The sequence below is a fragment of the Schistocerca serialis genome, chromosome 5 (assembly GCF_023864345.2).
Source record: "Schistocerca serialis cubense isolate TAMUIC-IGC-003099 chromosome 5, iqSchSeri2.2, whole genome shotgun sequence".
Taxonomy (NCBI): Eukaryota; Metazoa; Arthropoda; class Insecta; order Orthoptera; family Acrididae; genus Schistocerca; species Schistocerca serialis.
In genome coordinates this window covers 628,928,874-628,945,487 of record NC_064642.1, presented here as the reverse complement: position 1 = coordinate 628,945,487, position 16,614 = coordinate 628,928,874, and the positions used below count along the sequence as shown (strand labels likewise).

Here is a 16,614-nt window from a genome sequence, read left to right as displayed (position 1 = left end):
TTGCAACAACACTGTGTTCTAGGCGGTGGAATTCCAACACCAGAAAAATCCTCTGTTCTAAGGAATAAACCATGTTGTCTACAGCACACTTGCATGTTGTGAACAGCACACGCTTACAGCAGAAAGACGACGTACAGAATGGTGCACCCACAGACTGCGTTGTCTTCTATATCTTTCACATCACTTGCAGCGCCATCTGTTGTTGAAAATTGTAACTACTGTAATTTCGAAAGTTTGTCCGCCTGAAAATGTACTGTTGTCCCAAGCATATTGCAACAAACTGTGTATTTCTATCACTGCTCGTTTAGTTTTTATTGCCGTTTCAAATATACCGGTCATTTTTGAAACACCCTGTATAATGTCACATGTCCAGATGCTTTCTCTATAAAGAATAACATGGTGATATCAACTTTTCCTTAAGACAGATGAAGTTCTTCATGTTTCAGTTGACATGCAGTGTTCTCAATTTTATGACAATTTAGACTGTGGAAGTATTGGTCACATTAGTGATTTCATGTAGTAGATGACATTGTTGCTGTAAGTTAGCCTCACTTGTTTTTACCCAACTCTTGGTCATATCAAAAAATTAATAAATTAAATGTTAAACAATAAGAACAATTTAAAACTTTTACAGTTGCTCAGTATGTAGTGAAATCTCACAAAACAAAAATAAAATATAGTTACACATACCTATCAAGTAGTAATAGCACCCAACAGCAAACCATGATACAGCAGATTCTGGGTACAGGTCAACTAAGCGATGTGCCAAGTAAAACAACTCTGCAAGAGACAAGAAATAGCACAACATTAAATAAATTATATTACCAAAAAACTACAACATACATTTTGAATAAATTATAAACTTCTAATTACCAAAACAAAAAAAACTACAACTGGAGAAGAAATTTCGGTTGTACATTAACACAGCGAAATTCTAAAGTGCCACCTCACTGTAAATACAACAAATAGGTGGTGTTCATAACATGATTGGACTTGTAAACACATACAGAAATCTAGCCCATTTCTCGTATCTTCTTGTCACAGTCTCTATATTTCTCCAGCTGTTTTCCTGCACCTCTCTACAATCTATGTCCTTCATAACTTCTCCTAAAAGACTGGACTCCATGGAGAAATCTTCTTTGGACATATTTTCTACAAGTTGATTTCCTTGTAAGTAAACTGTACAGCACATTAAGCAAGCAGTAGCTGTTGCTTCATATTCATTCTTCTTTCTTATTTCCTCTTTTCTAATTCTCTGTAATAATCCAACTCCACCAATCTATCTTCAAAAATCTACTGTTACAACATTTGGCTTTTGCCAATATTGTACAAGTTTTTCTCAATATAGCTGATCAATGTGTACTTCGCACAATAATTTGATATGTCAGTTTGAATATTTTATTTGCATGAAAAATGGAATAAAGCTTGGAAACATATTGGTATAGTTGCTCTATTATAGCTAGAACTTATTCACTGCTAGTTATTTCGTTCTTGTAATACTAAGGCCTGCCTCTTTATATAAACTGTTGACATCTTGTGCTCAGTATCTTATGGTTTTCTGCACTCATAGTTGGTCAAAATAAAAAGTAATGTGTGCGAAAATCCCTTAATTACATTCAGTCCCATTCTGGAGCACATATTTTGTTAGTTTTCAAGCTTCTTCTTTATGTCCTTTATGTCTGTTTAAAGGTGTTGGTGATTATCACAAGCCTAGTTAAAGAGTTTTATTTAATTTTAACAATATTGGAGAGATCTGTACTACCTGTTTATTAAATGAGTGTCGAGCATTTTAATACAAAAAAGTGTGTTATTCATGGTCTTAAGCCCAGGGCTTCAACCCACAAATGACATAAGGAATGGGAGAAGTATGGACTTCAATTAAAAAGAGATATATTGCAGGCAATGCAACACCTGAGAGCAAAGGAGGTAGCAAGAGTAACCGAGTTAGCTAGAGGTTTATCAGTCCGACACCTCACTCGAAGGGTTATGTGAAGGGTAGGAACCAGCAGAGTGAAGGTAAGTGGACACAAACAGTGCTGCTGTACCACTTGTGGAAGCCTTCAATCGACAAACAAATAACAAACTGTTAATGACTCAGGTGTGCTTGATGGGTGTGTCTCAGTATTACAGAGCACATGCAGTGGTAAACAATGCTGGTAAGCAATGTGGGAGCTGCTGGTAATGTCCATCAGCAAAGACCAGAGGACACAGCTGGAAAGTATCCTCACACAAGGAGTTACTTTGTTCTAAGAAAGCTGCAATCGTCTCCAGAGTCACCACTACAGAGTGTTGGCTTAGGCACTGACTGCACAGGTGGTGGAAGATGGTGCGAGTGCACATATGAGGCCACAGCAGATCACCCATGCAGGTTCAGTTATCTGCAAAACAGGCAGACAGTAAACTCTGTGTCAGTCAAGCTTCAAACTGCAATTCAGAATTTCGTCTTGCTCTACCACCATACGAAACCTTGTGCATGTCCTCCAGCAGAAGTTTGTCTCTGCACTGAGTTAGTACTTGTTCCTTTGAACATTCACTCAAGTGAACATCGAAAGCAGTCAATTTTACATTGTTATTCATATTTCCTTATCAAACTAAGATCATTCACTGGACACAACAATAGATACATTTTATGGTGCCAGGAGTGGGGATGGCCGTAGATTACCTGGAGCAATTACTTTTGAAATATTGGGTCCACTCAGTCCGACATCCCGGAAAAAAAAAAAAAAAAAAAAAAAAAAAAAAAAAAAAAAAAAAAAAAAAAAAATTGGAATTGTTTTGACAATGCTTTTCACTTGAACAATAACAGTGCACAAGCTAAAGGCATGAGTAAAGTGAACACCAGAGAAAGGAGGATGTAAGAAAAAGGCAGAATGAACTTTGCAGTTGGGTGCCTGGGGTCAAAGCAGTCAGACGGGAGCCAGAAATGCATGAGGATGCAGACGGTGCACAGCAGCAGATGGCGAATAGTGGCAATACTTCATTTGGTATGTGAATCAGCTTAGCAGTCATGTCACGTAATTGGGATGATAGTTTCTGTGACAACACTATTGAGCAAGTCACTCACCAGGCATTTGTTCATTTTTCTGAAGGACATTAGTTAATACTGCCATTATTTGATGGTAACAGAAATATTGTAAGTGAAAGTGTAAAATTGAAATTTGTGAAAACCACAACAGATGGTTCAGTAAGCAGCAAATTGTTAGTTAGAGAGATTTAAGTGCCACTTGACGAGATGCACATACCATTATTGTAGAGAATTACGCCAGTAAAAGAACATTAGACTATTATTCAAGCAAAATGTTCGCATGCTAGCAGGAGCATGTAGAAAGCATGACACAATAAGGCTCACAACTCAGGGCAATAAAACATTGCTTTCAGAAGCCATTCTAGGCACAATGAGAGAGAGAAAGTTGGCAGGTAGCCTTGCACTCATTCAGGAGCTATTTTTGTAGCCTTGCGCTCATTCAGGAGCTAAGTCAACATGTCGATTCAGGGGATTTCTGATGACTGAACCGAAACAATAGTGCACGTCACAGAAATAATTGACACTATTAGAAGCAAGAACTCATTTTGGCATAGGAAAGCATGATGGCCTCAGCATGAGAGAAGGAAAGTATGAAAAGCAGTATTGCAGCACTGCCAAATGAAAAGCTAGGAATGAAGTGTTTCACGTGCAGTGGACCAAGACCATATTAGCACAAGATTTAGGATCGCATAACATAAGCCATTCTAGACACAACGAGAGATTCAGAGTTGGCAGGCAGCCTTGTGCTCATTTGGAAGCTAAGAAGACGTGTTTATTCAAGAAATTTATGACAACTGAACCAAAAAAATAACTAACAGAAGCAACAGCTCACTTTGGCAGAGGAAAGTGTGACAGTATCAGCGAGGGAGAAGAAAAGTATGAAAAGTGGTAGTGCAGCACCACAAAATGAAAAGGAAGGAATGAAGTATTTCTTGTGCAGAGGGGCGGGCCGTAAGCACAAGACTGTCACCCCAATAAAAGAGGGAGGAAGGTAGAGTCAGATGTAGTGGGAAATAGAGGTGGTGATAAACGAATGTCCAAGAATGTCCGAGAGAACAGCCAATACTGATCCTACCATTTTTTGGGTTACTTTCAAGAAATGGATGGGTTGTAAGTAGTAAGGTGATTGCAGTACAACTTGCCTGGGCACAAGTGCCCATGAGACAGTCGAACATGTGACATGTTTCAGATGTGAATGAATTGGTCACTATGCAAGAGATATACAGTGTGTACATGAATTCTTAAACAAAGAGGAAATTACAACATAGTTGCCTTACACCTTACCTAGAGAAGTGTTGGTGTTGACAGCAGACCATGGAAACAAAAACGATTTTGTACAGCTGTGAGCTGTGGCACTGACAACCAGATGAAACTTCTTGTTCATTGGTGGTTGGGGGGTGGGGGGTGGGGGGGGGGGGGATGAGTGTTCAGTTAGGTTTGGCACAAAAAAGTAGCTTAAAGGTGGTGGGAGGTATAGACAAAGGGAACTGTATCTAACATAACGTGAACAAGAAGTGGATTGCACGTGAAGCAACCCTCCCACATAAGGTGGGGAAGATGTGGATCTTAAATTTGACACACTAGCTGGTAGAGATCTCTTCAACAAAAATGGAGCTGTGATTAACTATGCCATCCAATGTCTGTGGTTCAGATAGAAACTGACTGAGATGAAGATGGAGCCAGACTGCAAGCTCCGCAAAGTGCATACAGGAAAGAGGCAGCTCTTTCAGAAAAAGATACACTTCTTTCAGAACAGGTTTGGAGGTGAAGATAAGGCACACTGAAATCTGAATGCTATTAGCAACAAGAAATGAGCTATCACCTTACAAGAAAAGCAGGTAGTACAAGTTGTTAAAGAGAAATAAAAAATTGATAGTCAGTGACTTGTGAGTCACAAGCAAGGTAACAGTAAAACAGGGTCATTCCATGTCAAATCAACAAATGAAACCACGTTTTCAACCTTACCTCTTGGATTTAAATTAAATTAAGTATGCATATAGTACTCATAAATAGTACCACAAATTAATTTTTTCACATTTTTCTGATAAAAAGTTACCGAGTAATGGACTTTCAAAAATTGAAAAAATGACAAATTTTTTGACCCGCGGAACAATGTTGTTTCCTTCATAACTCGTGTTCTAATTAAGCTAGAACAATAAAATTTACTTCATTGGAAAGCTCTTTTAAAGAGCTTTTATATGATACCAAACATCATTAGTTTAATATATATATATATATTAATAGAGGGAAAATTCTAGCTTTCGGGATTGGAATGACTCCTTACCCTCTCCCTTAAAACCCACATCCTTTCGTCTTTCCCTCTCCTTCCCTCTTTCCTGATGAAGCAACCGTTGGTTGCGAAATCTAGAATTTTGTGTGTGTTTTTGTGTTTGTTTGTGTGTCTATCGACCTGCCAGCGCTTTTATAGATGATGTGACTTACATATGAAATGAGATCCATCCTTCATGAAATCGTCCCCACTCCACCAAGAGTGTCTTTCCGCCGTCCACCGCCGCCCAAGCCACCTTCCCTACCCTCTGGCTCCTTCCCTTGTAACCGCCCCCGGTGTAAAACCTGTCTCATGCACCCTCCCACCACCACCTACTCCAGTCCTGTAACCCGGAAGGTGTACACGATCAAAGAAAGAGCCACGTGTGAAAGCACCCACGTGATTTACCAACTGACCTGCCTACACTGTGAAGCGTTCTATGTGGGAATGACCTGCAACAAACTGTCCATTCGCATGAATGGACACAGGCAGACAGTGTTTGATGGTAATGAGGATCACCCTGTGGCTAAACATGCCTTGGTGCACGGCCAGCACATCTTGGCACAGTGTTACACCGTCCGGGTTATCTGGATACTTCCCACTAACACCAACCTGTCAGAACTCCGGAGATGGGAACTTGCCCTTCAGTATATCCTCTCTTCTCGTTATCCGCCAGGCCTCAACCTCCGCTAATTTCAAGTTGCCGCCACTCATACGTCACCTGTCTTTCAACAACATCTTTGCCTCTTTACTTCCACCTCGACTGACATCTCTGCCCAAACTCTTTGCCTTTACAAATGTCTGCTTGTGTCTGTGTATGTGCGGATGGATGTGTGTGTGTGTGTGCGCGCGAGTGTATACCTGTCCTTTTTTCCCCCTAAGGTAAGTCTTTCCGCTCCCGGGATTGGAATGACTCCTTACCCTCTCCCTTAAAACCCCCATTCTTTCATCTTTCCCTCTCCTTCCCTCTTTCCTGACGAAGCAACCAGGGGTTGCGAAAGCTCGGATTTTGTGTGTATGTTTGTATTTGTTTGTGTGTCTATCGACCTGCCAGCGCTTTTGTTTGGTAAGTCTTATCATATATATAAAAAGAACAAAGATGATGTGACTTACCAAATGAAAGTGCTGGCAGGTCGACAGACACACAAACATACACACAAAATTCAAGCTTTCGCAACAAACTGTTGCCTCATCAGGAAAGAGGGAAGGAGAGGGAAAGACGAAAGGATGTGGGTTTTAAGGGAGAGGGTAAGGAGTCATTCCAATCCCGGGAGCGGAAAGACTTACCTTAGGGGGAAAAAAGGACGGGTATACACTCGCACACACACACACATCCATCCACACATATACAGACACAAGCAGACAATATATATATATTGTTTATAAAAACAACATTGTTGAAATTATCGAATTTTGAAAAACTGTATTTTTAAAATTCTCAAAAAAATATATGTGAAAGATACACTTTACATCTACATATTCTGAAACTTTCAACTTGGGATGAGCATGGGATCACTATCAAAAGCAATTTTATGTTTACCACGATTCTCCAAAATCACAGTCTGATAGGTGAATTTCTATTATTTTGCTACACATGAAAATATTACAGTGTTAGATTTTGTTACATGGTCCACAAATTGTACTTTTTAAATGACTAACTGCTTATTAAACTTTAGTGGTAACTATTTATTAATAGCTGTAAAACCAATTTGGGGGGGGGGGGGGGGGGGGGGAAGAAAAAATTAAGCTATCTCTCATTTTAAAGATTATATATAAAATGATTCTTTGGTGTTGCTATCTGCAATCTATTCAGTATTTTATCTCTGGTTAATATTGTCAGCAATTTTCACCTATTGTTGAAAGTGACCCACACATTCTTTTGTTGTGAGACAGCTGTAGTGAAATAATGTGATTAACTCTGAAATGTGTTTTGAATCAAGCTTAAAGGTACTTTTGTACAAACCTCACAAGAGTCTGTAAGTTTGTATGCCTACAACCAGTTAATGTTTGCATACTATTAACATAATGAAATATTTTTTTACAGGAAGTGAAAGAATAGAGGAGTAATATTGTGTAGTATTGAATATAGAAATCTGGGGCATTCAACTTCAAAAACATTTTTTTAAATTAGTTTGTTCACTTGAGAAATATAAAATGCCTAAAATTTCAGCTTTGTGCTGTAATCCATTTAATGAAGAGGGCCACAATAACTACAAGAAAAACTTACGGCCTGGATGATAGCAAGAAAACCTTTCTTAACTTTAAATCAAAAAGTGTGTGACAAAAAAATTGCACGAGTAGAAATTTGTGATATGTCTAGCACAGAAAATGATGATCTACTGTATCCTGTGGTGAAACAAGAAACTGAAAAGGTTTTATGTGATAGTGACGTACAAGACATTGCAGCAAGTGAGGCCTTAGAAAGGCTGAATGCTTCTTTGCAGTCCGTTGGTGAGTCGCCAATTAAGAAGAAACGACTCTGTGAAGCAAAATATCCTAAGGAAAAACTAATTAAATTAACTTCAACAATTCAAACAAAGGTATTATTGTTACCTTCCGAAAAAGAAGAGGTACATGATCATGCAGAGTCTGAGATGATCAGTCAGCTAAAAGATAAATTTCGTACATGTACATCTCGAAGTAAACAGATGGACATTCTTACCATTTTACCTAAAAGCTGGAGTGTTAAGAAGTTTCGAGATGAATTAAACGTAACAAATTACATGGCTCAAAGAGTAAAAGATTTGGTGAAGGCCAAGGGAATTTTGTCTTCACCAAACCCAAAACCTGGCAAGACTCTTGATCAAACAACTGCTGATTTTGTTAGAAACTTTTATTGTTCTGTTGAGATAAGCAGGGCAATGCCTGGGAAAAAAAAGATTTTGTGCTTGTGAGAGATAACGGAGAAAAACTGCAAGGGCAAAAACGGCTGGTTTTAAGTAATTTGAAAGAAATTTATGTGAACTTTAAAGACAACCATCCAGAGCTCTACATTGGATTTTCAAAGTTTGCAGACCTACGTCCCAAAAATTGTGTTTTAGCTGAAAGTAGTGGTACACATAGTGCCTGTGTGTGTACTACCCATCAAAACTTCAAAATCATGCTGACTGGATGTAACATTCCTCAGCTGAGAAAGGATGAAGCTAATCCAATAATCCAGACTGCATTGCAAGAGTTGTATGTAATCCATCATTACCTGCTTGTCATTTTGGTGAATGTAAATTCTGCCCTGTCCCAGAAACATTTAAGACACATTTACAAGATTTGTTGAATACTAATGATATTGAAAATATAACTTAACAGCTATGGGTTTCCGTTGATCATACATCTCTAGAAACAATCATAAAATCATCTGACAACTTTATTGATTGTTATATATATATATATATATATATATATATATATCCAACAATCAACCTTCCAAAAGAGACTGAGAAATGAACTTAAAGAAGGCGAGGTCTTAGCGATCTGTGACTTTTCTGAGAATTACTCCTTTGTCATCCAGGACGAAGTTCAAAGCTATCACTGGACAAACATGCAAGCAACGATTCATCCCATTGTTGCTTATTACAAGTATGGGAACAAACTCGAGCACACAAGTCTTGTAATCATATCAGAATGCCTAACACATGACACTCTTGCTGTGCATTTGTTCCAATCGTACTTGATGGACTTCCTGACTGTTAAATTCGGTAGAAAACCAAGAAAAATACATTATTTCTCTGCTGGAGCAGCAGCTCATTATAAAAATAGGAAGAACTTTATCAACCTGTGCCATCTTGAAGAAGATTTCCAAACTGAAGCTGAATGGCATTTTTAGCCACCTCGCATGGGAAGGGAACTAGTCATGGTGTTGGTGGAACAGTTAAACGACTTGCAGCTCGAGCAAGTCTGCAACGGCCATACAGTGATCAAATAATGACACCAAAACAACTTTATATGTTTGCCAAGTATAAAATAGAAGGAATGAACTTCAAGTATGCTACTAAAGAAGATCACAAAAATGAAGAAATGAAACTTCTGGAGAGATTTGAGAAATTGTGCAAAATTGTAGGGACACAAAAACTTCACACTTTTATTCCTTTTAGCAAGGACAAAATAATAACAAAAGTGTATTCAAACTCTTATGATAATAAAATTGACTTGGTGACAGTTTCTGACAGTGATACAATACCGTTCAAAGACATAAAAGGATATGTTTCTTGTGATTATAATGGACACTGGTGGTTAACCTGTGTACTTGAAAAAAATCAGGAGAAGGATGAAATCACAGTTAGTTTCTTACATCCACATGGACAGTCACCATCTTTTACATTTCCAAGTCATCCAGACATTCTTTCCATAAGCAGTAGGGAAGTAGTGGCAATTGTGAACCCTCAAACTGCTACAGGGCGAACATATAAGTTATCCAGCGCAGAAATGTTGATGTGCAACAGACTGATTAGTTTGAAGCATGAAGAAGTGCACTAATAGGATGCCTATTTGTAAATAATAGTAACTACTAACTGAATTTAGGTCTGATCTCAGGTATTCATCTTTCTGCGTTTATTTATTTATTTATTTTAAGATTTCATTTTGTATTTATTAATTACAGAAGCATAAAACATATGTCCTTTTCTCAATTATAAGTTATTTTTAATTTCCACATTTTACAACAACATACAGCTGGTGAGAAGTAGGCCTAATATCTAAAATAAATTAGTTTTTACGAATTTTTAAAGCACCACTCTTAACGTAAAATTGCTTTTGATAGTGATCCCATGCTCATACCAAGTTGAAACTTTCAGAATATGTAGATGTAAAGTGTTTATTTCAAATATATTTTTTTGAGAATTTTAAAAATACAGTTTTTCAAAATTCGGTAAATTCAACAATGTTGTTTAATTTAACAATTTGTGTATATATATTAAACAAATACTAACAAAGAGATAGAAGGGCTGGCCAGTACTTGCCACAGCTCAGTACAGCCGATAGATACGCAAAAAACAGAACATAACCGAAAATTTATGTTCCTAGCTTTCGGAACAAATGTTCCTTCATCAGGGAGGAGAGAGGGGGAAAGAAAGGGAAGAAGGGAAAGTGGACTCAGTTACTCACAACCCCGGTTATAACGCAACAGGGAAAGGAAAACAGGGAGGGTAGCAAGGATGGAGGCATGGTTGTCAGAGGGAAGCCAAAGATATTCTACTGTAAGTACTGTGCCAGCTTCAAACCAAAGAGGATGCATACAGAAGTAAAGAGGTATATAGTATAATGATAAACACAACTATGTAGGATGAAAAGAAGCGTGAATGGCTAAAGCGGAAAGGGAAAGAGGAGAAGACTGAAGAGTAAATGGGAGTGAGGTTGTTTAACGTAGGTTCAGTCCAAGGGGATGGCGGGATGAAAGGACGTGTTGGAGTGCAAGTTCCCATCTCCGCAGTTCAGACGGACTGGTGTTGGGTGGGAGAAGCCAAATGGCACATACAGTGTAGCAGTTCCTAGGTCCCTAGAATTATCCTGGAGGGCATGCTCCGCTACTGCGTATTGGACACCTCCTAGGCGGACAGTTCGTCTGTGTCCGTTCACGCTCAGCCAGTTTAGTTGTTGTCATTCCGACGTAAAAGGCTGTGCAGTGCAGGCATGTCAGCTGATAAATGACATGTGTAGTTCCACACGTGGCCCTGCCCTGAATTGTGTATGTTTTACCAGTAGCGGGGCTGGAGTAGGTGGTTGTGGGGGGATACATGGGGCAGGTTTTGCAGCGGGGTCGGTTACAGGGGTAGGAACTGCTGGGTAGAGAAGGTAGTCTGGGAATATTGTAGGGTTTAACAAGGATGTTGCGGAGGTTAGGGGGGGCGACGAAAGGCAACTCTGGGTGGTGTGGGGAGAATTTTGTCAAGGGATGATCTCATTTCAGGGGTTGACTTGAGAAAGTCATATCCCTGGCGGAGTAATTTGTTGATGTATTCGAGGCCAGGATAATATTGGGTGACAAGGGGGATGCTTCTGTGTGGTCTGGGGGTAGGAACATTGTTGTTGGACGGGAAGGAATGTATTGCTCGGGAGATCTGTTTGTGGACAAGTTCTGCAGGATAGTTGCGGGAGAGGAAAGCACTGGTCAGGTTATTGGTGTAATTGTTGAGGGATTCGTCACTGGAGCAGATACGTTCGCCACGAATACCTAGGCTGTAGGGAAGGGAGCGTTTGATGTGGAATGGATGGCAGCTATCAAAGTGAAGGTACTGTTGTTTGTTTGTGGGTTTGATATGGACAGAGGTGTGGATGTGAGCTTCAACAAGATGAAGGTCAACATCCAGGAAGGTGGCTTGGGTTTTGGAGAAGGACCAGGTGAAATTCAGATTTGAAAAGGAGTTGAGGTTATGGAGGAAATTAAGGAGTGTTTCTTCACCATGAGTCCAGACCACAAAGATGTCATCTATAAACCTATACCAGGCCAGGGGAAGCAGTTTGTGTGTGTGTGGTTAGAAGTAATTACAGGTACAATTAGCATCTCCTCCTCCATTCACATAAAGATTCTAATAAATTATTTCATGTGCAGTAGCTTGCTTGCATTATTTTTTTTAGTGAAGAGCTTTGTGTAATACACTACTGGCCATTAAAATTGTTACACCACGAAGATGATGTGCTAAAGACGCGAAATTTAACCGACAGGAAGAAGATGCTGTGGTATGCAAATGATTAGCTTTTCAGAGCATTCACACAAAGTTGGCGCCAGTGGCGACACCTACAACGTGCTGACATGAGGAAAGTTTCCAATCGATTTCTCATACACAAACAGCAGTTGACCGGCGTTGCCTGGTGAAACGTCATTGTGATGCCTCGTGTAAGGAGGAGAAATGCGTACCATCATGTTTCTGACTCTGATAAAGGTCGGATTGTAGCCTATCGCGATAGCGGTTTACCGTATCGCGACATTGCTGCTTGCGCTGGTCGAGATCCAATGACTGTTAGCAGAATATGGAATCGGTGGGTTCAGGAGGATCATACGGAATTCCGTGTTGGATCCCAACGGCCTCATATCACTAGCAGTCGAGATGACAGGCATCTTATCCACATGGCTGTAACGGATCGTGCAGCCATGTCTCGATCCCTCAGTCAACAGATGGTGACGTTTGCAAGACAACAACCATCTGCTTGAACAGTTCGACGACGTTTGCAGCAGTATGGACTATCAGCTTGGAGACCAAGGCTGCGGTTGCCCTTGACACTGCATCACAGACAGGAGTGCCTGTGATGGTGTACTCAACAACAAACCTGGGTGCACAAATGGCAAAACGTCATTTATTCGGATGAATCCAAGTTCTGTTTACAGCATCATGATGGTCGCATCCATGTTTGGCGACATCACGGTGAACGCACATTGGAAGCAAGTATTCGTCATCGCCATACTGGCGTATCATCTGGCGTGATGGTATGGGGTGCCATTGGTTACACGTCTCGGTCACCTCTTGTTCACATTGACGGCACTTTGAACAGTGGACGTTACATTTCAGATGTGTTATGACCCGTGGCTCTATCCTTTATTCGATCCCTGTGAAACCCTACATTTCAGCAGGATAATGCACGACCACATGTTGCCAGTCCTGTACGGGCCTTTCTGGATACAGAAAATGTTCGACTGCTGCCCTGGCCAGCACATTCTCCAGATCTCTCACCAACTGAAAACGTTTGGCCAATGGTGGCTGAGCAACTGGCTTGTCACAATACGCCAGTCACTACTCTTGATGATCTGTGGTATTGTTTTGAAGCTGCATGGGCAGCTGTACCTGTACACGACATCCAAGCTCTGTTTGACTCAATGCCCAGGCTAGAGTCCTGCATGACCGAGTAAGCGAGCACAAAATATGAGATGGGGTGAGCACACCCTAACTGGATAGGCTGCCTGCACTAGTTTTAGTGACCGAGCATACAAGCCGTGACCGAATCCGTAGCACGTAACTTCAAACACGTTACACGTGTCATTATCTGTGTGAGACTGCAGCCAGTACGGGCTTCTCATTTGTGGTGTGTCTCTCTCTGTAATCATGCAGTGCAAGGAAGCCAGTGCAGTAAGATGTAAGATTGAAACCAATGTTTACACATTGAAGAAACGGGAAGGTCAAGGCATAAGATTGAAACCAATGTTTACACATTGAAGAAACGGGAAGGTCTACAAAGCCAAGTATGGAGTACATTTCTGTTGGTTATAGACAAAAACAGTGCATCTACTGGGTACGTATCATGCATAAATTGCTCCACATTATTGTGTTTCCAGTTGGGAACCACTCATTTAAAGAAACACAGGGATACCGGCAGCAATAAAAAATAGTATTACAGCAAAGTGTGTTGCAATGTGTGCTAAAGATATGAGACCTTTTAATGCTGTTTTCGGTAAACGTTTCAGAGAACTAGGCCAAGAATTAATACATCTAGGTGCGCATTATGGAGAAGTTAACGTGGCAGATGTCATGCCACATCCCTCTACTATAAGCAGACATGTCAAAGAACAAGCTGATGCAATATGAAACAGCATAATGCCTTCTGTTATTGCGGAAGTTATTAATAAAACATGTGCTCCGACAGTTGATATGTGGACTGATTCGCATAATCAGGTAAACTATTTGACGCTTACAACACATTGCTTTAACACAGATTGGTCTCTTGTGAACAATGTTTTATTTACAACAAAATTCCCGGACGTTAAGAAGACAGGAGTAAATATTACGAAAGAAAATGAGGGGAGGATGGCTTGATTGTGACATTTCGCCGGACATGTTGCACAGTTTTGTTTTTGTCTCCAACCAGGGTGCCAATGTAATAAAGCCTTGTGCTGCTCATTGTATAAACACAACACTTAGCCATACTTTCGATGAAGATAACTTCTTGTTAAATCATGCCCCTAACATCGCATCAACAATAAATACTGCAAAATGCATTGTAAGGTATATTAAGAAAAGTGGCCTCTGCTTGTCTTTGAAATCATTGTTAAAACGAGAGGTCTGCACATGCTGGAACAGCTTGTATACTATGCTGGAATCGTTACACACTCGGTATAACAAAGTTGCTGCTTTTCTGACGGAAAAGGACTTTGCTTACAGATTGCAAGGATATGATAATGAGCTTGCAGGAAAAATTGCGAATTTTCTGAGACCATTTAAAGAGGCCACAGATGAATTAGAAGGCGAAAAAGAACCGACAATCCAGTTAGTACTTCTTTGGTTTCACAAGCTGCAACAAATTTGCAGTGTCAATAACACTGTCAGGTGCGTAATTACCACAGTTAAAAGCACTGTTTCATTATGATATGCGATAGATTTATAATTAACTAACGTAATTGATGTGTACTAACAGATATGTATATTTTACCAGGAGGTACAAAGGATTAAAAATCAATCCTTGACTTTTGATTGTGAGAAGATTGTGATCACTTCCAGGCATAAAATTGCTACGTTTCTTTGGCCGTCTTTCCGTGATCTTAATATGCTTGAAATAAATAAAAAGCAGGAAATTCTTAGCAATGTACGACAAATGTGTGCTACTTACGCAATCATTAACATAACAGTTTTTGCATAGTTAGTGGATAGTTTATTATAGAGAAACGGGAATGTTATAATTCGTATAATATTTCATTAACGTAAAACACCTCGTTTTTACGGGAACGTTTCGATGGTTTCCACATCAGTTCTGTATTACTTGTCTCGTTGTTTACTATCATAGATCCTTCAAGTACTGTCATCACCACCCAGAAAGAGAGATTGTGTCAAGGAATGGAGGAACAACAGATCATCTGCAGCAGATGAAGTAGATCTCTACATTTTAATGCACCCCGGAGATGATGGTGACATCTGAAAGTGGTGGAGCAGACATGAAACAGATCTGCCAGGCCTGGCTGCAGTTGCAAGACGTATTTTATGTATCCCAGCAACAAGCGCACCCAGTGAAAGACGCTTCAGTAAAGCCGGCATGTTACTAACAAATCGCCGCAGGCAATTAAATCCAGAACGCGTTAGTGATTTACTGCTGATCAACAATAACTATAATTTTGTTTCTGTTGCAAACAAGTGAAAAGTATGACAAGTTACGTCTGTAAATGTTTAATGTTCTTTGTATGCTTTCTTTATGAAGGTGGTTGTCTTCTAGATTACAGGGACAGCACTTATTTAATGTTTCCTATTAATGAAAAGAAAAATATATCTTCTGTTTGGAAATGAGACTCGTTTTCTATCCGTGATTGTATTGAAATATCATTTTACTTTCCAAGAGCTTTATGAATTTAGCTGTGTCACGTACCTGTTCTTGGAAACATTACTTTTGTATTGAAAGAGAGAGACAGAGATAAATACATTGTGTATGTGTGTGTGTGTGTGTGTGTGTGTGTGTGTGTGAGTGAGAGAGAGAGAGAGAGAGAGAGAGAGAGAGAGAGAGAGGGGGGGGGGGGGGGGGGCGCTTGGATTTGTACAGTACAGTGCAGCAAGCAGGGGCAAGGCAGGTGAGACGTCAGCGGTGACTGGTCATGCTCGGTTATCCGCGTGTCCGGAATCTGGACAACAGACATGGGGCGAGTACATGACCGAGCCGAGTCGTGTGGGGCCGGACACGAGCGACTCGGTCCCCCCCCCCGTCAACAGGCGAGCCGTGACCGGTCAAACATTGGGCGTTGCAGCACTCTAGCCCAGGCGTATCAAGGCCGTTATTACAGCCAGAGGTGGTTGTTCCAGGTATTGATTTCTCAGGGTCTATGCACCCAAATTGTGTGAAAATGTAATCACATGTCAGTTCTAGTATAATATATTTGTCCAATGAATACCCGTTTATCATCTGCATTTCCTCTTGGTGTAGCAATTTTAATGGCCAGTGGTGTAATAATGGCATGTGATAATTACGTCATCAGTCCAAAGCTTCACAGTCAAATAAAGCTTATTCCTAATTACGAAAGGACTAATTAACTGAAATGAGACAGTGGCATCACAAACTATTTTAACATCATGTATGGAAGCAGCAATCGTTCAGTTGTATACCATGTCAGTAAGTTTACAATACAGATAAAAGTGTGAACAACTGCACTTCAAAGAATACCTGTGTAAGTCATTTAAATAATATCAGTCATTTCAGAGCTATGTGCAATGTATGAGGGCTGTTCAAAAAAGTAAGGTGACTTTTCAAACTGCGCGGGCAACGTACATTTGATTATCAATCTTTTAATCTTTTTTTTTATGTTGGTACACATGTCCTGAATATATGTTCACAGTTTCAAGTGTACAGCATACTTTGTTTTTGACAGATAGAAAGGTTAGATGTGTTTTGCATCAAATTTTGTGTGAAAAATGGAATCAAGTGC

At 40.0% G+C, this 16,614-nt stretch overlaps 1 protein-coding gene across 2 annotated transcripts in view; it reads right to left on the bottom strand.

Moving 5' to 3' along the window:
• The window catches only part of LOC126481125 (cell division cycle protein 16 homolog), a 206,922-nt gene that overhangs the window by 70,554 nt on the left and 119,754 nt on the right, over window positions 1-16,614 (bottom strand). For both annotated transcript variants that reach the window (XM_050104663.1, XM_050104664.1), the window contains exon 7: window positions 691-780. In XM_050104663.1, coding sequence (XP_049960620.1) covers window positions 691-780 — 90 coding nt within the window. The remainder of the gene's footprint in view (window positions 1-690; window positions 781-16,614) is intronic.